General features: G+C 42.3%; 1 protein-coding gene across 4 annotated transcripts in view; it reads left to right on the top strand.

Moving 5' to 3' along the window:
* Positions 1-22,264, top strand: part of SFMBT2 (Scm like with four mbt domains 2) — a 284,729-nt gene that overhangs the window by 261,374 nt on the left and 1,091 nt on the right. For 3 of the 4 annotated variants that reach the window (XM_077264494.1, XM_077264491.1, XM_077264493.1), the window contains 4 exons: positions 14,451-14,626; positions 19,247-19,389; positions 20,717-20,959; positions 21,226-21,354. In XM_077264494.1, the coding sequence (XP_077120609.1) occupies positions 14,451-14,626; positions 19,247-19,389; positions 20,717-20,959; positions 21,226-21,354 (691 nt within the window). The remainder of the gene's footprint in view (positions 1-14,450; positions 14,627-19,246; positions 19,390-20,716; positions 20,960-21,225; positions 21,355-22,264) is intronic. The other variant, XM_077264492.1, reaches the window with a different exon arrangement.

Here is a 22,264-nt window from a genome sequence, read left to right as displayed (position 1 = left end):
GTGAACAGCTAAAATACCAAAACTTGTGTCACTGTCCAAATTAGTGATGAGTGAATATACTCGTTACTCGAGATTTCCTGACCACGCTCGGGTGTCCTCCAAGTATTTTTTAGTGCTCGGAGATTTAGTTTTCTTCGCCACAGATGAATGATTTACAGCTATTAGCCTGCTTGATTACATGTGGGGATTCCCTAGCAACCAGGCAACCCCCACATGTACTCAGCCTGGCTAATAGCTGTAACTCATTCAGCTGAGGCGATAAAAACTAAATCTCTGAGCACTAAAAAATACTCGGAGGACACCCAAGTGTGCTCGGGAAATCTCGAGTAACCAGTATATTCACTCATCACTAGTCCAAATATTTCCGGACCTAACTGTATATACATTGCATATATTTATATACATATGGCTGCTTCCAGGAAGTCCGTTAGTGTGTGGCAACCCAAATGTCGGTATCATATTAGTGAGCAGAGAGAAGTAGACTGGAGGCTTGATGGACTTAGTTCCCAAGAGTGAGCCTCGGAGAAGTCTGTAGAGAATGCAGCAGCTGCCTAAATACATGTTCTTGGTGGAATAGCTTGCTGCAACTTAGCTCTGTCGGAACATATATGAAGAAATGTGAGACTATAGGGCAGGATGTCACACACTACAGCCCAATGTCCTCACAGTTGTCAGAGCTATCTACTTTGTGAGTGGGGAATGTGTGTGTTATTGTGGGAGCATGTTTGTTAACCCCTTAACGACCGCCGATACGCCTTTTAACGGCGGCCGCTAAGGGTACTTAAACCACAGCGCCGTTAATTAACGGCGCTGTGGAAAAAGTGAATAGCGCCCCCCAGAGTCGGATTTTCTCTGGGGTCTCGGTTGCCGGGGGTAGCCGAGACCCCAGAGAACATGATTCGGGGTTTTTTTACCGACCCCCGAGATGCGATCGCCGGTAATTAACCGTTTACCGGCGGTCGCAACAAAAAAAAAACAAAACGCGATTTGCCATTTAATTTCTCTGTCCTCCGATGTGATCGCACATCGGAGGACAGAGAAATGTGGTCCCCCGATAGCCCCCCAATACTCACCTACCTCCCCCGGTGCTCCTCGTGGCTCCCGATGGGCACCGCCATCTTTTTCCGGGGAAATAATGGCGGGCGCATGCGCAGTGCGCCCGCCGCCCGGCACCCGGATGTTCTTTGGGGTCTCGGCTGCCGGGGGTAGCCGAGACCCCAAAGAACATGATCGGGGTCGGGTTTTACCGACCCCTGTTTTGCGATCGCCGGTAATTAACTGTTTACCGGCGACCGCAAAAAAAAAAAAAAGCGATGTCATTCTCTGTCCTCTGATGTGATCGCACATCAGAGGACAGAGAAATAGGGGGATTCGGGGACCCTGTTATACTTACCAGTGTCCCTGGGTCCTCCTGCTTCTTCTGCTGGCCGCCGGCTTCTTGCTCCGGTAAGAAAATGGCGGGCGCATGCGCAGTGCGCCCGCCATGATCTGCCGGCCGGCAGAAGAAAATTCTTCCTCTTTTTTTATTTTGGTCACTGTGAGATCCTATCACAGTGATCAAAATAAAAAAAATAGTAAATAACCCCCCCCTTTATCACCCCCTTAGTAAGAAAAAAATAATAAAATAAAAAAAATGTATGAATTTCTATTTTCAAAATAGGGTTAGGGTTAGGGGTAGGGTTAGGGCTTGGGTTAGGGGTAGGGTTAGGGTTAGGGGTAGGGTTAGGGTTAGGGTTAGGGTTAGGGTTAGGGGTAGGGTTAGGGGTAGGGTTAGGGGTAGGGTTAGGGTTAGGGGTAGGGTTAGGATATGTGCACACATAGAATGGTTCTCTGCGGATTTTTCCGCAGCGGATTTGATAAATCCGCAGGACCAAAACGCTGCGTTTTTCCTGCGGATTTATCGCGGATGTACCGCGGTTTTTGTGCAGATTCCACTGCGGTTTTACACCTGCGGTTTTCTATTATGGAGCAGGTGTAAAACCGCTGCGGAATCAGCAGAAAGAATTGACATGCTGTGGAATGTAAACCGCTGCGTTTCCGTGTGGTTTTTTCCGCAGCATGGGCAAGGCGTTTTATGTTTCCCATAGGTTTACATTGTACTGTAAACTCATGGGAAACTGCTGCGGACCCACAGCTGCGGAAACGCTGCGGATCCGCAGCAAAATCCGCAACATGTGCACATAGCCTTAGGGTTAGGGTTAGGGCTTGGGTTAGGGTTAGAGCTAGGATTAGGGTTAGAGCTAGGGTTAGGGCTAGGGTTGGGGCTAAAGTTAGGGTTAGGGTTGGGGCTAGGTTTAGGGCTAAAGTTAGGGTTTGGGCTAAAGTTAGGGTTAGGGCTAGGGTTGGGACTAAAGTTAGGGTTAGAGTTGGGATTAGGATTTGGATTAGGGTTGGAATTAGGGTTACATTTGGGATTAGGGTTAGGTTTGGGATTAGGGTTAAGGCTAGGGTTGGGATTAAGGATAGGGGTGTATTGGGATTAGGGTTAGGTTTTGAGGTTAGGGTTGAGATTAGGATTAGGGGGGTGTTGGGTTTAGGGTTTTGATTAGGGTTATGGTTAGCTTTGGGATTAGGGTTAGGGGTGTTTTGGGGGTTAGGGTTGTGATTAGGATTATGGATCGGGTTGGGATTAGGGTTAGGGGTGTGTTGGGGTTAGGGTTGGAGTTAGAATTGGGGGGTTTCCACTGTTTAGGTACATCAGGGGGTCTCTAAACGCCACAGCCAATTTTGTGCTCAAAAAGTAAAATGGTGCTCCCTACCTTCTGAGCTCTGCCGTGTGCCCAAACAGTGGTTTACCCCCACATATGGGGCATCAGCGTACTCAGGATAAATTGGACAACAACTTTTGGGGTCCAATTTCTCCTGATACCCTTGTGAAAATAAAAACTTGGGGGCTAAAAAATCTTTTTTTGTGGAAAAAAATTTTTTTTTATTTTCACCACTCTGCATTATAAACTTCTGTGAAGCACTTGGGAATTCAAAGTTCTCACCACACATCTAGATAAGTTCCTTGGGGGGTCTAGTTTCCAAAATGGGGTCACTTCTGGGGGTCTCTACTGTTTAGGTATATCTGGGGCTCTGCAAATGCAACATAACGCCCGCAGACCATTCTATCAAAGTCTGCATTCCAAAACGGCACTCCTTCCCTTCCGAGCTCAGCCATGCACCTAAACAGTGGTCCCCCCCACACATGGGGTATCAGTGTACTCAGGACAAATTGGACAACAACTTTTGGGGTCCAATTACTCTTGTTACCTTTGTGAAAATAAAAATTGGGGGGCTAAAAAAATCTTTTTTGTGAAAAAAATATTTTTTTTTGTTTTCACGACTCTGCATTATAAACTTCTGTGAAGCACTTGGGCATTCAAAGTTCTCACAACACATCTAGATAAGTTCCTTGGGGGGTCTAGTTTCCAAAATGAGGTCACTTGTGGGGGGTTTCTACTGTTTAGGTACATCGGGGGCTCTGCAAACGCAACATAATGCCTGCAGACCATTCTATCAAAGTCTGCATTCCAAAACGGCACTCCTTCCCTTCCGAGCTCAGCCATGCGCCCAAACAGTGGTCCCCCCCACACACGGGGTATCAGTGTAGTCAGGACAAATTGGACAACAACTTTTGGGGTCCAATTTCTCTTGTTACCCTTGTGAAAATAAAAATTGGGGGGCTAAAAAAATCTTTTTTGTGAAAAAAATATTTTTTTTTGTTTTCACGACTCTGCATTATAAACTTCTGTGAAGCACTTGGGCATTCAAAGTTCTCACAACACATCTAGATAAGTTCCTTGGGGGGTCTAGTTTCCAAAATGAGATCACTTGTGGGGGGTTTCTACTGTTTAGGTACATCGGGGGCACTGCAAATGCAACATAATGCCTGCAGACCATTCTATCAAAGTCTGCATTCCAAAACGGCGCTCCTTCCCTTCCAAGCTCTGCCATGCGCCCAAACAGTGGTTTATCCCCCACATATGGGGTATCAGCCTACTCAGCATAAATTGCACAATAAATTTTGGGGTCCAATTTCTCCTGTTACCCTTGTGAAAGTAAAAATTTGGGGGTGAAAAGATCATTTTTGTGGAAAAAATATGATTTTTTTTATTTTCATGGCTCTACATTATAAACTTCTGTGAAGCAGTTGGGGGTTCCTAGTGCTCACCACACATCTAGATAAGCTCTTTGGGGGGTCTAGTTTCCAAAATGGAGTCACTTGTGGGGGGTTTCTACTGTTTAGGTACATCAGGATCTCAGCAAATGTAACATGACACCTGCAGACCATCCCATCAAAGTCTGCATTCCAAGCGGCGCTCCTTCCCTTCCGAGCCCTGATGGGTGCCCAAACAGTGCCCTCCCCCCACATATGGGGTATCAGCGTACTCAGGACAAACTAATCAACAGATTTTGTGGTCCAATGTCTCCTGTTACCCTTGATAAAATAAAAAATTGCAGGCTAAAAAATCATTTTTGAGTGAAAAAAAAGGATTCTTTATTTTCACGGCTCTACGTTATAAACTTCCGTGAAGCACCTGGGGGTTTAAAGTGCTCACCACACATCTAGATAAGTTCCGTAAGGGGTCTAGTTTTCAAAATGGTGTCATTTGTGGGGGGTTTCCACTGTTTAGGCACATCAGGGGCTCTCCAAACGCGACATGGCATCCGATCTCAATTCCAGCCAATTCTACATTGAAAAAGTAAAACGGCACTCCTTCTCTTCCAAGCTCTGCAGTGCGCCCAAACAGTGGTTTACCCCCACATATGGGGTATCGCCACACTCAGGAGAGGTTGCACAACAAGATTTGTTGTCTAATTTCTCCTGTTACCCTTGTTAAAATAAAAATTGGGGGGCAAAAAGATCATTTTTGTAGAAAAAATGCGACTTTTTTATTTTCACGGCTCTACGTTATAAACTTCCGGGAAGCACCTGGGGGTTTAAAGTGCTCACCACACATCTAGATAAGTTCCTTAAGGGGTCTAGTTTCCAAAATGGTGTCATTTGTGGGGGGTTTAAACTGTTTAGGCACATCAGTGGCTCTCCAAACGCGACATGGCATCCGATCTCAATTCCAGCTAATTCTACATTGAAAAAGTAAAACGGCGCTCCTTCTCTTCCAAGCTCTGCAGTGAGCCCAAACAGTGGTTTACCCCCACATATGGGGTATCAACGTACTCAGGAGAAATTGCACAACCATTTTTGTGGTCTAATTTCTCCTGTTACCCTTGGGAAAATAAAAATTTTGCGGCAAAAAGATAATTTTTGTAGAAAAAATGTGATTTTTTATTTTCACGGCTCTACGTTATAAACTTCCGTGAAGCACCTTAGGGATCAAAGTGCTCACCACACATCTAGTTAAGTTCCTTATGGGGTCTAGTTTCCAAAATGGTGTCACTTGTGGGGGGTTTCCACTGTTTAGGCACATCAGGGGCTCTCCAAACGTGACATGGCGTCCGATCTCAATTCCAGCCAATTCTACATTGAAAAAGTAAAACGGCACTCCTTCTCTTCCAAGCTCTGCGGTGCGCCCAAACAGTGGTTTACCCCCACATATGGGGTATCGACGTACTCAGGAGCAATTGCACAACAACTTTTGTGGTCTAATTTCTCCTGTTACCCTTGTGAAAATAAGAATTTGTGGGCGAAAATATAATTTTTGTGTAAACAAATGCGATTTTTTATTTTCACGGCTCTACGTTATAAACTTCTGTGAAGCACTTGGGGGTTAAAAGTGCTCACCACACATCTAGTTAAGTTCCTTAAGGGGTCTAGTTTCCAAAATGGTGTCACTTTTGGAGTGTTTCCACTGTTTAGGCACATCAGGGGCTCTCCAAACGTGACATGGCATCCGATCTCAATTCCAGCCAATTCTGCATTGAAAAAGTCAAACGGCACTCCTTCTCTTCCAAGCTCTGCGGTGCGCCCAAACAGTGGTTTACCCCCACATATGGGGTATCAGCGTATTCAGGAGAAATTGCACAACAAAATGTATGGTTAAATTTCTGTTTTTACACTTGTGAAAATAAAAAAATATGGTTCTGAATTAAAGTGTTTGCAAAAAAAGTTAAATGTTCATTTTTTCCTTCCACATTGTTTGAGTTCCTGTGAAGCACGTAAAGGGTTAATAAACTTCTTGAATGTGGTTTTAAGTACCTTGAGGGGTGCAGTTTTTAGAATGGTGTCACACTTGGTTATTTTCTATCATATAGACCCCTCAAAATGACTTCAAATGTGATGTGGTCCCTAAAAAAAAATGGTGTTGTAAAAATGAGAAATTGCTGGTCAAATTTTAACCCTTATAACTCCCTAACAAAAAAAAATTTTGTTTCCAAAATTGTGCTGATGTAAAGTAGACATGTCGTAAATGTTATTTATTAACTATTTTTTGTGACATATCTCTCTGATTTAAAGGCATAAAAATACAAAATTTGAAAATTGCTAAATTTTAAAAATTTTCACCATATTTCCATTTTTTTCATAAATAATCGCAAGTAATATCGAAGAAATGTTACCACTAGCATGAAGTACAACATGTCTCGAAAAAACAATCTCAGAATCAGCAGGATCCGTTAAAGCGTTCCAGAGTTATAACCTCATAAAGTGACAGTGGTCAGAATTGTAAAAATTGGCTCGGTCATTAAGTACCAAATTGGCTCTGTCACTAAGGGGTTAATGATGTGTTACTACTGTTTTATAGATGTGCTGGTCTGGGTGACATGCATGTTGCCATGTACTGTGATATAGGTTTCCTTTTTACAGCATGGGGGACTCTATGCTTTCACTACCGGAGGAGGTGCCGACCCAAGAGTCTGATACTGACAGTTATGTCCTTTGTCATATATTTATAATTCTTAAAAATTAATATGTGATATTTTAGTATGCACACCTTTTTAGGGTATATTCCCACGTTCAGGATCTGTTGCGGTTTTGGCGCTGCAGAATGTCCGCACCATTTCCGCACCTATTATGCAAATTAACAGACATTCGTTTAAGTTTTTTTCACATGAGGATTTTCCTCATTAATAATGCAAGTCTATGGGGAAAATCTGCATGCATACTCTCAAGAAAAATTGAATTGCTGCGGATCTGAAAGAGGCGCCGTATGTCAGTTGTCAGTTTCCGCAGGTTTATTTACATAGACATACAGGTCAGCTTCCTATGACCTGTATGTCTATGTAAATGGCTTAGGAGGGTTGATCCTACTGGCAGATTAATTTTAAGCAAACCAAAAGATAATTGTACCCAATGAAAGAGTGTTTTGTTCATTTGTCAGGTGATAAACAGCCTGATTCAACTGCATGATTATTAACATTTAGCAATGCTAGTTCATGAGAACTGTGGAGTATAACTGAACCCTTAGGTTTGGGCTGCTCTATTATTTACATTAAAAAGTCAGAAAAAAATAAATGGCTTGTCCACTGTATGGAAATGACCCTATTTATTGCAGGAGTCAAGTCTGAACTTCTGGATTAAAAGAATCCCATCATGACCCCTGCAAATTTCTTAAAGGTACCTTCACACTGAACGATATCGCTAGCGATCCGTGACGTTGCAGCGTCCTGGCTAGCAATATCGTTGAGTTTGACAGGCAGCAGCGATCAGGATCCTGCTGTGCCATCGTTGGTCGGAGCAGAAAGGCCAGAACTTTATTTCGTCGCTGGATCTCCCGTAGACATCGCTGAATCAGTGTGTGTGACACCAATCCAGCGATGTCTTCACTGGTAACCAGGGTAAACATCGGGTTACTAAGCGCAGGGCCGCGCTTAGTAACCCCATGTTTACCCTGGTTACCAGCGTAAACGTAAAAAAAAAAACACTACATACTTACATTCCGGTGTCTGTCCCCCGGTGCTGTGCTTCTCTGCACTGTGTAAGCTCTCCGATGGCCGTGGGATCACTGTGGGATCGGGTCGGCCATCGGCGATCTTCGCTCCAAAGTCAGGTTTCTGTGAAATTTTGCACATACACACTACTAACATTAGTAGTGTGGAATATGCAAAAAAAAGGGGGATATGACATGGTTTACTGTATGTAAACCATGTCTCATATCATGTCGGGTTTAGGCAGGAGAAATGAAAAGCCGGCAATTGAATTACCGGCTTTTCACATATATCGCGCTGAAGTAAATATAAAAATATATAGATTTCCCATTGACTTGCATTGGGTTTCGTATTTCGGCCGATCCCCGACTTTTCAAGAAGATCGGCCGATTTCACTCGACTCGACTTCTGAGAAAGTCGGGTTTCGCGAAACCCGACTCGACCTCAAAAAAGGAAAAGTCGCTCAAACCTACTGGTAACTAGTTCTGGTGGCATACAGTGTAGTGATTTCTTGGCTTTGACTAGAGATGAGCAAATGCGGCAAACTTCAACTTCACCTGTACATTCAGGTTTTCCCTGCTGTAAAAAAACTGATTTTTCATACAGCCTATAATGTCTAGTGAATTTTAAAGATAATTTTTCTGCTAGTGACACCGTCTTTAACTGTAGCAGCATTTTACATTAAATTGGGCATTAAAAAATATCTGCACCTAAGATGTTCTTTATGTTAATATCCAGTAATATTATAGCTCGCAGAAACTGAAAGTGAAAGCTATTTATTTTTGTCAATGCTGTTGCGCATTGTTTGCAGAGTCTGTATTTTATCATCTTTTTTTTCCGTTTTTTTAATGCTAAATCTAATTGTAAATTAAATAGAATCTGTCATTTTACTGAATTATACAGTGTACTGTAAGGAGCTTATCGTCTGCTCAGGGTTTATTCAGTAAATGCTAATATCCTAGCGACACTAAAGAGATCACTTACTAAACCCAGAAGTGGCCATTTCACATAAATCTGGAGCTCAAGTAATTGTGTCTAGATGGACAAAAACAGGATGGCATCTCAGACTAGAGTGGGTAATATTTCACAGCACTCAACTTAGGGTCTATTCTTTTACGATAAATACAATTCTAATTCTGTTATCTATCAGTGATGAGCGAATATACTCGTTACTCGAGATTTCTCAAGCACGCTCGGGTGTCCTCCGAGTATTTTTTTAGAGCTCGGAAATTTAGTTTTTCTTGCCGCAGCTGAATGATTTACATCTGTTAGCCAGCATAAGTACATGTGGGGATTCCCTAGCAACCAGGCAACCCCCACATGTACTTATGCTGGCTAACAGATGTAAATCATTCAGCTGCGGCAAGAAAAACTAAATTTCCGAGCACTTACAAATACTCGGAGGTCACTTGAGAGTGCTCGGGAAATGTCGAATAACGGCTATATTCGCTCATGACTACTATCTATCTATCCCATATCTATCACATATCTATCTATCTATCTATCTGTCTATCTATCTATCTATCTGTCTATCCCATATCTATCTATCTATCTATCTATCCCATATCTATCTATCTATCTATCTATCTATCTATCTATCTATCTATCTATCTATCTATCTATCTATCCCATATCTATCTATCTATCTATCATCTATCTATCTATCTATCTATCTATCTATCTATCTATCTATCTATCTATCTATCTATCTATCCTATATCTATCTATCTATCTACCTATCTATTTATCCCATATCTATCTATCTATCTATCTATCTATCCCATATCTATCTATCCCATATCTATCTATCTATCTATCTATCTATCTATCTATCTATCTATCTCTATCTATCTATCTATCCCATATCTATCTATTTATCTATAATTTTTTCATATAACCAAAATAACATAATTTTTGGGTGAAAGAGTGCCCATCTCCTACACTGTGGGCAGAATTATTAAGTGAGTATTTTGACTATATCATCATTTTTATGCAGATTGTCCAAGTCAGGCGCTGTATAAACATGAATGCTTATTGGATGAAGTAGATCAGGTGATGTGTATTTGCATAATGAGGGCTGTGTGGTCTAAGGATATAAAACTCTTTATCAATGTGTGCAGAATTATTAGGCAGCTTGTTTTTTTTACAGCAAAATGGGCCAAAAAAGAGTTTTAACTGACTCTGAAAGTCCAAAATTGTTAAAGGTTTTACAGACGGATGCAACACTCTTGAAATTGCTAAGACATTGGGGCATGATCACAGAACCATCAAAAGTTTTGTTGCAAGTAGTCTACAGGGGGTCACAAAAAACATGTTGAGAAAAAAGATACACATTAATTGCCAAAAACTTGAGAAGAATCAAACATGAAGTGACCAGGACCTCTTTATCCTCGGAGCTGTCACATTCCATAGCTGCAGCCTCCTTGAAGTGCCCTGAAGAAGCAGGGCGAAACGTGTGCGTCAGGGCAGAGAATGCAAATGCACATCTCTTCTCTTAGACTCTTTCTCAAGGTGTTTAGTGCTCTGAGACATGGAGAAGGTAAGGCAGGCTGAAACCCGACCACCATTGAGCAAGACACAAAAGTCGACATGTCAGAACTGGGCCAAGAAGTATCTGAAGAAAGATTTTTCAAAGGCTTTATGGACTGATGGGATGAGAGTGACTCTTGACGAGCCAGATGGATGGGCCAGAGGCTGGATCAGTAAAAGGCACAGACCTATACTTCAACTGCGAAGACTTCACTTCAACACCATCAAGGTGTAACTGGGGTACCGATATGAGGGGCATTGTTAAAAAAAGAGCTAATTGGACCTTTTCAGGTTAAAGATGGACTCAAAATCAACTCTCAAACCTACTGCCAGTTATTAGAATACACTTTCTTCAAGTAGTGGTGCAGGAAAAAAAAACCCTGTATATTTCTAGAAAACCCTTATTTTTATGCAAGTCAATGCGCCATCACATGCATCAAAGTCTCCACTGCTTAAAGATGAAAGAATAATGACATTGGCCCTTCATTGCCTTAGATAAACCCTGTTGAAAACTTGTGGGTCTTACTTCACCCACACCAAAGCTTTCTGTGTACATTGTATATTGACAGTAGGTTGCTTATCAGAGAAGGGTAGGACAAGGTCTCATGTGGGCACCAGTCTTGGCAGTGATAATCTCATGCTGATAAAACACTCATTGTATTGAAACAGCGCACAGCCTAATAAGTGACACATTGCTGAAATCAGTGTCTCAGCCCCCTCACTCATGCTGGATTATGTAGAAAAAATCTGCTAAAGATTCCCTTTAACATAGCCTAATGATACACCATTGGTATATCACCACTTATTTCTGAATATTTTGTCTTTTTTGTAATAAACACAAGGCACAAGGGTGGCAGTAATGTTGACCACAATTTTATGCCACTGTACAGCTCAGCAGTAGCCATGGATTCTTTATAGGTGAGTTTATGAAGTTTTTAATAACACTAAGAGCCAAAACTGATCCTACCTAGAAAACATTCTGGTAAATAGGTGCTGCAGATAGACAGATTATAGATAAAAACAAATAGATAAAATGTTATAACATAAATTAACTTTAAATAAAAATATCAGGAAAAAAATTAAAAATAGATGGAACTCATAGTGAGGTTTTTTATGAGTATTTGGGAGCAGATTCTGCTGTAAATCTATTTAATAGCCTTTGAGCATTCTATAGATTTCAGTTGATCTCGACAGGCCTATAGTGCACATGCTGCAAAATTAGCCACCATGTAGTCAAAACTTCAGGTATTACTACTTGAAAAAATAATCCACATTTGACTATTGAATCAATTGAAGCAGAGAAAACACTCCGAAAAACACAACAAAAAAAGAATTCCAAAAAAGTTTGATAATGAAGATGAAAAGAATTGGCTTCCCAGGCTTGAGCATATGTCTAATGAGTACCACACTATCGACTGTCAAGATGTCAAGCTTCTGTTTGTGCTCTCATATCAGTATTCTCCAACCTGTACAGTTATCAGTTCTAACAGGGGAAATACAACTTTGTCCTAAAGCGCTAAGCACTCCTGCTGTTTATTCTCTGCATGGGAAGGAAACACTCTGGGTAATGATTTCTGCTTAACTTTATGAACATCGAGAGGGGAGAAGATGTGTTTTCTGAATGCAAAGTATGCCTGCTCTACCGACTTGACCTTCTTTGTGAGTATCTTGTAAGGGATGATTAAGAAGACCCGCTAAATGAAGGGAAATAAGTTTACCAGTCATTGGGGTAAAAATCAATATTATATTGTGGTTACTTACTACAAAAAAAACAGAAGGACAGGACAAAAACACAGGAAGAACAGCAAATGCAATGTGCAGTCATGATGACTACTTTAATTCAGGAGAAACATTCAGTGAAGTGATAAAAGTGAATACGTCACTGCAAGGTGTATTAGAAGAACTGTATGGTTCAGACTTTCTTGCAGTGCCTATACCATTCATCAGAAATTGTAGCAAGTACACACTTTACACAGTTTTTCAAAAAAGTTTCAGACCCACTTCCAGAGATTGAAATATATGTGTTGGACTCTCCTTAATGAGGATCAGCTTAATTAGGAAACCACATTGATGTGGAATGGCTCCTCGAGTTGAGAAGTAATTGGTTGCCGATTCCTTCTTTCTTGTATGGTTCCCTGTGAGAAGTCAATATAGACGAAGACTTGATGAAAGGGGTATGGTAACATTACAATCTTCTTGGATGCTGTCATGAGATTACCTTAAATGTTATTAAAAATGGAGTATGACATCGTATGGATTATTCTCTGTAATATCTGTAATACTTTAGGTTTGGGGAACCTAAGCATTCCATGAGTAATAAGATGCAATTGTGTGGTATCAGGTAAAATGGATGCAATAAATTCCAACACTGCTAAAGCATTAGAAAGCGGTCTAACATAATTTTGAGTTGCCTGGTGGGCCTCCCCATAATGCCCTACAGCAAAGGCTTCTTACAGATTTTCGTACCTTGGGCAGATGTGTTTAGTACCTGGCCTATGACAGATCAGTTGTTGCCAGCAGACCACAGTTTGTACAGCAGAGTCATTTTCCACCTCCAGAGTCACAGGGTAGATCCCTCTTTTGTATAGCATAAGCAGTTATGATCGGTAGGGTCCTCTCTCTCCTGTAGAGTGTAAGCTCTTATGGTCAGCAGCGTCCTCTCTTCTGTAGAGTATAAGCTCTTATGGTCAGCAGGGTCCATTCTCTTCTGTAGAGTGTAAGCTCTTTTGGTCAGTGTGGTCCTCTTTCTGTTCTGAAGAGTGTAAGCTCCTATGATCAGCAGGGTCCTTTCTCTCCTGTAGAGTGTAAGCTCTTATGGTCAGCAGGGTCCTCTCACTCTTATGTAGAGTGTAAGCTCTTATGGTCAGTAGGCTCCTCTTTCTCTTCTGTAGAGTGTAAGCTCTTTTGGTCAGCAGGGAACTCTCACTTTTATGTAGAGTGTAAACTCTTATGATCAGCAGGCTCCTCTCCTGTAGAGTGTAAGCTCTTATGGTCAGCAGGGTCCTTTCTCTTCTGTAGAATATAAGCTCTTATGGTCAGCAGGGTCCTCTTTCTCTTCTGTAGAGTGTAAGCTCTTATGGTCAGCAGGATCCATTCTTTTCTGTAGAGTACAAGCTCTTATGGTTAGTAGGCTCCTCTTTCTCTTCTGTAGAGTGTAAGCTCTTATGGTCAGCAGGGTCCTCTCACTTTTATGTAGAGTGTAAACTCTTATGATCAGCAGGCTCCTCTCTTCTGTAGAATGTAAGCTCTTATGGTCAGCAGGGTCCTCTTTCTCTTCTGTAGAGTGTAAGCTCTTATGGTCAGCAGGATCCATTCTTTTATGTAGAGTGTAAGCTCTTATGGTCAGCAGGGTCCTTTCTCTTCTGTAGCGTGTATGCTCTTATGGTCAGTGGGGTCCTCTTTCTCTTCTGTAGAGTGTAAGCTCTTATGGTCAGCTGGGTCCTCTTTCTCTTCTGTAGAGTATAAGCTCTTATGGTCAGCAGGGTCCATTCTCTTCCGTAGAGTATATCTCTTATGGTCAGCAGGCTCCCACTCTTCTGTAGAGTATAAGCTCTTATGGTCAGCAGGGTCCTTTCTCTTCTGTAGAGTGTATGCTCTTATGGTCAGTGGGGTCCTCTTTCTCTTCGGTAGAGTGTAAGCACTTATGGTCAGCTGGGTCCTCTCATTCTGTGTTTTGTAGTGTGCTAGATAGTATTTGAGGTTAAGCACACATCTGATGGTTTTTGGTCATGTGAATATTTATGTGAAGAAGACACCAATCATATGATTACTACGTTCAAAGGATTTTTCTTAATATTATTGCTGCTTTTTCACATAAAACTCTTGATTTTAAAAGAGAGTAAAAAATATATTTCTCAGCAAAAAGTTATTGATTGTAAATAAATCCTATATTAGGATTAGTCATAACAAACATACCCAGTGTTACAGAACCAATGTACTTTGTTATTACCTGTGTTGCCATATGTGATTTGTACAGCTGCTTGGTGATCTGGGATATAATTGGCAATTACATGAAATCCCATCCATGTGAAAATGGTTCTCAAGAGAGCTGCAAGCAGGTGTGTATCTGTGGAGAAAATTATCTCAGCATTTCATGTTTGTATCCCCTCCAGATACAAAGGGAAAACCTACAGGGCGACTGTGAAGATTGTCCGCACATCCAACCAGGTTACAGATTTTTGCCGCAAAGTTTGTGCAAAATTGGAATGTTGCCCCAATTTGTTTAGTTCATTCCTGGTCACTGACGTATGTCCAGAAAACTGCTCCATACACACGAAAACCAAATACAGTGAGTATCTCGAGGCATTGTGAATTCATGCAGCTCCACATGTAGAGAATAGCATTACTTCAGCCCGTGTGTGGAATGAATTTATCTTCTCCAGCTGTATGACAGGTGCTTTAGGACTACAAACAATTACAGACACAGGAAACTATTTATTTTTTATTGACACTGGATTAAGAAGTAAATCTCCTTGGAAGCGAGCAGTCACAGAATTCGCACTATAATGAACTGTCTACAAACACTATCAGTGCACCAGCTTTTAATAGGTCTAAGTAGGGGATGTATTCGGTACAATGGGTTACAATTAATGATGTGTTCTTCGCACAGTTCACAGTAACATTATACTTTAGCATTTTAAGTACAGCAAGTGGCATTATACTTAGTATTTTCTCCCATGTTCACTGGAAGCAAATGTTCATTTTCACCAAATAGAGCGCTCCTTCACTTTTTTTTAATAATGGGAATAAAATGTAAAACAACTATTTAACAGATCCCATTTATTTCACTTGGTTTGGAATATATCATACAATTCTTGTTTACAATCAAAGTAAATGATAATGAGATAATCACAAAACACAGAGATAGGTATGGATGTGAACATGTTTGCAATCTATTTTTGCATTGCAAAAGAAAAAGCAATGGCAGACATTTATCTTTCGTTTTGTGCCCGAATTTTCATGCATTTTGTGTTATTTTTAGTTTTATTCACACTTCTTAATATTTTGTCCCATTTTGCACCACGTACGTCATTTTTATTTTGAGCAAGTCAAAATTCATGGGTTCTGACATTTTCATAGGTTTTTTTAAATGTGGAACAAAATGGGTGCAAAATCACTTGCGTAGGGCATGGTGGAAAAAGTGAAAAATCAATTCTGGATAGAAGTCTTACATCTAAACATTGTGCAACACTTTAATAAATTTATCATAACAAATGACAATATAACCAGAAGCTAAATTGAGCTTACCCTGAAGGGACGTGACCAAATGTCTACTGGGTATTGACCAGAGCCTCTGATGGTGAGGATAGGCTGGGCTAGTGGTAGACACCATGTACCACTCCAGGGCAGTCCCTGGGACTGTAGCAGCAGACTGACTTGGGTAGGGGGTACAGGTGAGTGACACAAAAGCATAGTCAGACGGTCCAAGGTCAGAGCAGGCAGCACAGGTTCAGAGTAAAGGCCCCGTCTCACACAGCGACGCTGCAGCGATACAGACAACGATGCTGATCGCTGCAGCGTCGCTGTTTTGTCGCTGTGTGGTCGCTGGGGAGCTGTCACACAGACAGCTCTCTCTAGCGACCAACGATCAGGGGAACGACTTCGGCATCGTTGAAACTGTCTTCAACGATGCCGAAGTCCCCCTGCAGCACCCGGGTAACCAGGGTAAACATCGGGTTACTAAGCGCAGGGCCGCGCTTAGTAACCCGATGTTTACCCTGGTTACCAAAAAAAACAAACACTACATACTCACCATCTGTTGCCCGTCAGGTCCCTTGGCGTCTGCTTCCTGCTCTGACTGAGATCCAGCCGTACTGTGAGAGCAGAGCGCAGCGGTGACGTCACTGCTGTGCTCTCACTTTACGGCGGCAGTCAGAGCAGGAAGCAGACGCCAAGGGACCTGACGGGCAACAGATGGTGAGTATGTAGTGTTTGTTTTTTTTGGTAACCAGGGTAAACATCGGGTTACTAAGCGCGGCCCTGCACTTAGTAACCCGATGTTTATCCTGGTTACCAGTGAAGACATCGCTGGATCGGTGTCACACACACCGATTCAGCGATGTCAGCGGGACCTCAACGACCAAAAAAAGGTCCAGGCCATTCCGACACGACCAGCGATCTCACAGCAGGGGCCTGATCGCTGGTACGTGTCACACATAGCGAGATCGCTACTGAGGTCGCTGTTGCGTCACAAAACTTGTGACTCAGCAGCGATCTCGCTAGCGATCTCGCTATGTGAGACGGGGCCTTTAAATAGATATAAAATAAAATACACGTATTTGAGTCCACATATCCAGCACATAACACTTCAGGGGTCGTTGCCTTAAAGGGAACCTATCACCCCGTTTTTTTCGGTATGAGATAAAAATACTGTTAAATAGGGCCTGAGCTGTGCATTACAATAGTGTAGTTTGTGGACCCCGATTCCCCACCTATGCTGCCGAAATACGTTACCAAAGTAGTCATTTTCGCCTGTCAATCAGGCTGGTCAGGTCGGATGGGCGTGGCTTCTTCCCCCAGATATTGCGTAGTTTTCCGTTGGTGGCGTAGTGGTGTGCGCATGTCCAAGGTCCCCAATCCTGCACGGGGGGGTGAAAATAGCAGCGATGTCCGTTATTCCATTGGTGGTCGGTGGGCGCGGCCATCTTCCTTTGGCCGCGCGTGCGCAGAAGCGGCGCTCTGCTGGCCGCGGCTTCAGGAAAATGGCCGCGGGATGCCGCGCGTGCGCAGATGGAGATCGCGGCGGCCATTTTCCTGAAGCCGCGGCCAGCAGAGCGCCGCTTCTGCGCACGCGCGGCCAAAGGAAGATGGCCGCGCCCACCGACCACCAATGGAATAACGGACATCGCTGCTATTTTCACCCCCCCGTGCAGGATTGGGGACGTTGGACATGCGCACACCACTACGCCACCAACGGAAAACTACGCAATATCTGGGGGAAGAAGCCACGCCCATCCGACCTGACCAGCCTGATTGACAGGCGAAAATGACTACTTTGGTAACGTATTTCGGCAGCATAGGTGGGGAATCGGGGTCCACAAACTACACTATTGTAATGCACAGCTCAGGCCATATTTAACAGTATTTTTATCTCATACCAAAAAAAACGGGGTGATAGGTTCCCTTTAAGAAAATAATTAAGGAAATGGAAATAACAGCCGTAAGAGCAGGTTTACAAGCCGGCCGGGTGGACGTCACTAATTATTTTAAAGAGTGCGAGCAAGCTAACAAGATACAAACACTTAAGGCCCCGTCTCACATAGCGAGATCGCTGCTGAGTCACAAGTTTTGTGACGCAACAGCGACCTCAGTAGCGATCTCGCTATGTGTGACACGTACCAGCGATCAGGCCCCTGCTGCGAGATCGCTGGTCGTGTCGGAATGGCCTGGACCTTTTTTTGGTCGTTGAGGTCCCGCTGACATCGCTGAATCGGTGTGTGTGACACCGATCCAGCGATGTCTTCACTGGTAACCAGGGTAAACATCGGGTTACTAAGCGCAGGGCCGCGCTTAGTAACCCGATGTTTACCCTGGTTACCAAAAAAAACAAACACTACATACTCACCATCTGTTGCCCGTCAGGTCCCTTGGCGTCTGCTTCCTGCTCTGACTGCTGCCATAAAGTGAGAGCACAGCAGTGACGTCACCGCTGCGCTCTGCTCTCACTGTAAGGCGGCACACAGTCAGAGCGAGAAGCAGACGCCAAGGGACCTGACGGGCAACAGATGGTGAGTATGTAGTGTTTGTTTTTTTTGGTAACCAGGGTAAACATCGGGTTACTAAGCGCGGCCCTGCGCTTGGTAACCCTATGTTTACCCTGGTTACCCGGGTGCTGCAGGGGGACTTCGGCATCGTTGAAGACGGTTTCAACGATGCCGAAGTCGTTCCCCTGATCGTTGGTCGCTAGAGAGAGCTGTCTGTGTGACAGCTCCCCAGCGACCACACAGCGACAAAACAGCGACGCTGCAGCGATCAGCATCGTTGTCTGTATCGCTGCAGTGTCGCTGTGTGAGACGGGGCCTTTAGTAGCCGAGGTCAGGAGCGGAAAAATCAGAATAAACGAAAAGGCAAGCCGGGTACAGGAACTAGAGACAAAGCTACTAAGAACCCAAGATCAGGCGAGGAAGGGAGAGTGAAGTCGCCTGATATCATCTGCTGGCAAATGATACGCTGGGGAAGCAGATCTCTAAAGGACAGAAGGGACACAAATACCTGGTCGGTTATTGAGTGTAGCAGAATGAAACACGCAATGTGTAGGTCTGCGCTTAGGAGGTGTGCAAATGGCAGGTGTAACAGTCCCTCTATATGTGGCTATATAGGCTGAGGGCATATCCATATTTAAAGGGGATATCTGAGACTTAAAAAAGGCATGTAGTTGCTAACAGAGTCAACTACCTGCTTTTTAGTACCCAGCGCTGGTCATTGACCGCTCTTGCCAGAGATTCAGCTACTCCTTGTCAACAGAGCAGCAGTTTCTCTGATGACATGCAGGACTACTGGTGTCCACACAGTTTTTATTTCTATACGACAACTGTGGCCAAAGCTTGCACCAATGAAAAGACATTGTACAAAAACTTAAGGGTGGATGTACAGTGTACACTAAGACACCATGTAGTTCCAATGACATAATCCGATTCCTGGAAGATTAGGTAAGCATTTCTAAAGAAAGATTGTGAACGATTTTTCTGTCTGAGATGCACAGACCAGGTTTACAGATAACAGTTTGGGACAGTTTAGAATACTGTTTACATTTTTAGGGGGCTAAAGCAGGATGTGCATCCCAATGAACAAAAAGTATAAAAGAAAAAGCACTGTTTGAACTAAGTGTAATAAGGACAGTATGTAGTCATTCTCTTTTCTTAATGCAGAAGTACTCACTTTGATGAATTATTGCTGTTTATTACTGCAGCTTATTATGGAAAGAGGAAAAAGATTGTAAAGGCTTCTAGTGGTGAACATCAAACAGACAATACCCCGACCAAACCAACAAGACGCAGAAAAAGGAGAAAATCAATTTTTGTACAAAAGAGCAGCCCCGTTGGCTCTGTTGAGGTAAGGGAAATTTTATTTAAGAAATATTTGTATAATATTCTAAATGTTTTATTTATGAACAGTGTAAACAAAGTATTTCAAACACTAATCAATTCATTTGATAATGTGTACATTGGAAATTTCCATTTTTTTGTCTTCCAGGTTCTTTTTTAAAGCTTTGTTGTGATAATGGATTGTTATTGGAAATGGAAAACGGGTCACTTGTATTTTTAGTGTAAATTAATATTATTTCATTTTTTCAGATATCTCTGTGCTCCACAAACATTGCTTTGGTTCAGTAGATGTCTGCTGAGGAGGAGATTTGCAGACATTTCTTTTTAGTCCCTAAAATTGTGATTATTCTAGGCCAAGTTTTGTGTCTAAATGATCCTGACATTTTTTAATACTAAAAGTAAATAAGGTCACATAATTATCCAATTCATTATTGCCTCACTTCTTTATGGGGGTATGTTTACATGAGGCAGGTACACTACAGATTTCTTGTTAGAATTTTGCTAGAAGAAAATAGACAGTGAAGTACCAGCAAAGTTCATGAGATTTTGCCAAAAATTATGTCATCCGTGCCGAAAGTGACCTGAGTTGTGTAACAGATTTTTCTATTGAAGTTTATGTCTCGTTTATGCTCCTCTTGAAATTTAATAAATTTGGAGATTAATAGAAGAAAATAAAAACAACCAATTTTCCACTATGTGAAAATGCTAACTATGCCTGGAACTGGCTTGACTGTAGCAATGTCCCTTTAAAATTGAAGTCAATTACTTTATTTTAAAGGGAACCTGTCATATAAAAATAACACTACAAATCTGCAGATATGGGGTTAATCTGCAAATTAAAAATGTTCTGAACATGCCTGGCTCCGTCCCTGCGCTGCCAGGAGGAAATAAACTTTATTCCCACCAATGTTCAGCTTTCAGTCATCGCTCAGTGTATAGAGAGCAGCGGCTGTAACCGCCCCCCCGTCACTGACTGACAGCAGGTTCAGCATTACAGTTGGCTGTCAGTCAGTGCCAGGGGCACAGTTACAGCCGCCGCTTTCTATACACTGAGCGATGACTGAAACTGTGCCCCTCTGAGTGGAAGTCGAATGCTGCTGGGGGAATAAATTTAATTTTCTCCCTGCAGCGGGGCTCTCTGTGCTGGCAACGCATGGCATCAGAACACTATTAACTTGCTAATTAACCCCACATCTGCAGGTTAGAAGCGTTATTTTACATGACCGGTTCCCTTTAAATGTATAGGTAATTTTTTTCTAAAACAAACATCTAGACATGGTTTTTTTTTCTATTTTTCATATATCCTTTATTAACTAAATTTCCAATGTTAATAGGAGAGTGCAGACGATGATGGCCTCGAAGATGATACAGGCAGTGAGGGAACAAGTTCTGAAGTACGTGATGATCACACGGACACCTCCTCTGTTGAAGTTCCCTCTGTTCGTCCAAGAAGAGCTGTAACGCTAAGAAATAGCATTGCTTCTGACAGACCACCTCTAGTGGAGAGGACAAGAAGAGTCCGGAAAACCCGTTCTCTGTCATATGCTGAAAAGGTCGATACCATAAGTGGGAAAGATGTACGTTTGTATGTAAAAACACAAATTGTTTGAGAACAAAAGAAAACTATTAGTTGTATGCAATGGCCTAGCGTCAATACAAAGAGTACTGTGCACATGAATTGGAATCTGGAGCTCTCCTTGAGTTCTGAGAATGTAATGTTTTGCAACAATAACATGTCATGTTCTATAAGCCAAGTTATTGGCATGCTTTTGAATACAGGGCATTAACATATATTAGTCTTGGGATTAATGATTGGTAATATCTGATTATTTTGTTCCCATAGGAAATAAAACAAGAGGAAGAAGAATGTTTGGTCCTAGAGAGTAACCCCTTGGAATGGACAGTAACGGATGTAGTGAAGTTTATTAAGTCTACAGATTGTGCTCCCTTATCTAAAATTTTTCAAGAACAGGTATAAATATTTTTTTACATGTTGTACAATGTTTTTACAGAATTTCCCATTAACATACTTAATAACTTTTGAAGGTTTACCATGTTTTTCTCTGGCTACTTTCTACAAATTTTGAAATTCACTAAAAATGGAACTATGAGTCTTTAAAATAACTGCCCCGTCTGATGCTCAGAAAGACATATAAATCGGGTGATATTTTTTCCTGCAGTTCTTGCTTATATTCTCCTTTTGTGACCTGGGACTAGAGCTTAGAAGCGGTGCTTATGAGGTGTTTGAGATAGACTCAGACACATGTCTTGCCTTTTGATTGCCTTACGTTGCTGGCTAGTCCCACTTTGCAGTTCTGCCTCGCCTGATTGGTTACTGTATAGTATATACCCTATATAGAACAACTTACGGTACTAAGAAACATCCAGCAAGAGCAAAATAATCTCAAAAAGGTTGGCTGCTACTTTCTTTTATTGATGGCCTTACCTTGAGATTGGCCATCAGTATCTGATCAGTGGGGGTTTGACAACCGGCAGTTCTGCCGATTAGCTGTTAACGACAGCAGCTGGAAGTCTTCAGATGCTGCCAGAAAACAGCAACTCCATGCATTAGGAGGTGGATCTGCAATACCTGGCTGTTGCCACTAAAGAACTGTTGGAGCTGCTGTGTTCTGGATGTATCTGAGAACGTCCAGCTGACACTGGCCCTAGTAGCAGCTGATCATCAGGGTGGAAAAGCGGAGGGAGTTGAGTTGAGTGTAGTAAATCCACCAATCAGATATTCATGGCCTATCCTAATAGGAAATCAATATAAGAATGGCTGCCAACCCTTTTAAGGTACACATAACTAAATGACCAGTGTGAAAAAGAAAATGATAAGGAAACTGATGCACAAAGACTAAAGGGGATGCGTCTTAGTAATG

Source organism: Ranitomeya variabilis, chromosome 5, assembly GCF_051348905.1.
Source record: "Ranitomeya variabilis isolate aRanVar5 chromosome 5, aRanVar5.hap1, whole genome shotgun sequence".
In the NCBI taxonomy this organism is placed as follows: domain Eukaryota; kingdom Metazoa; phylum Chordata; class Amphibia; order Anura; family Dendrobatidae; genus Ranitomeya; species Ranitomeya variabilis.
The sequence above is the reverse complement of the archived record's forward strand: the minus strand, read 5'-3'. Positions and strand labels throughout refer to the sequence as shown.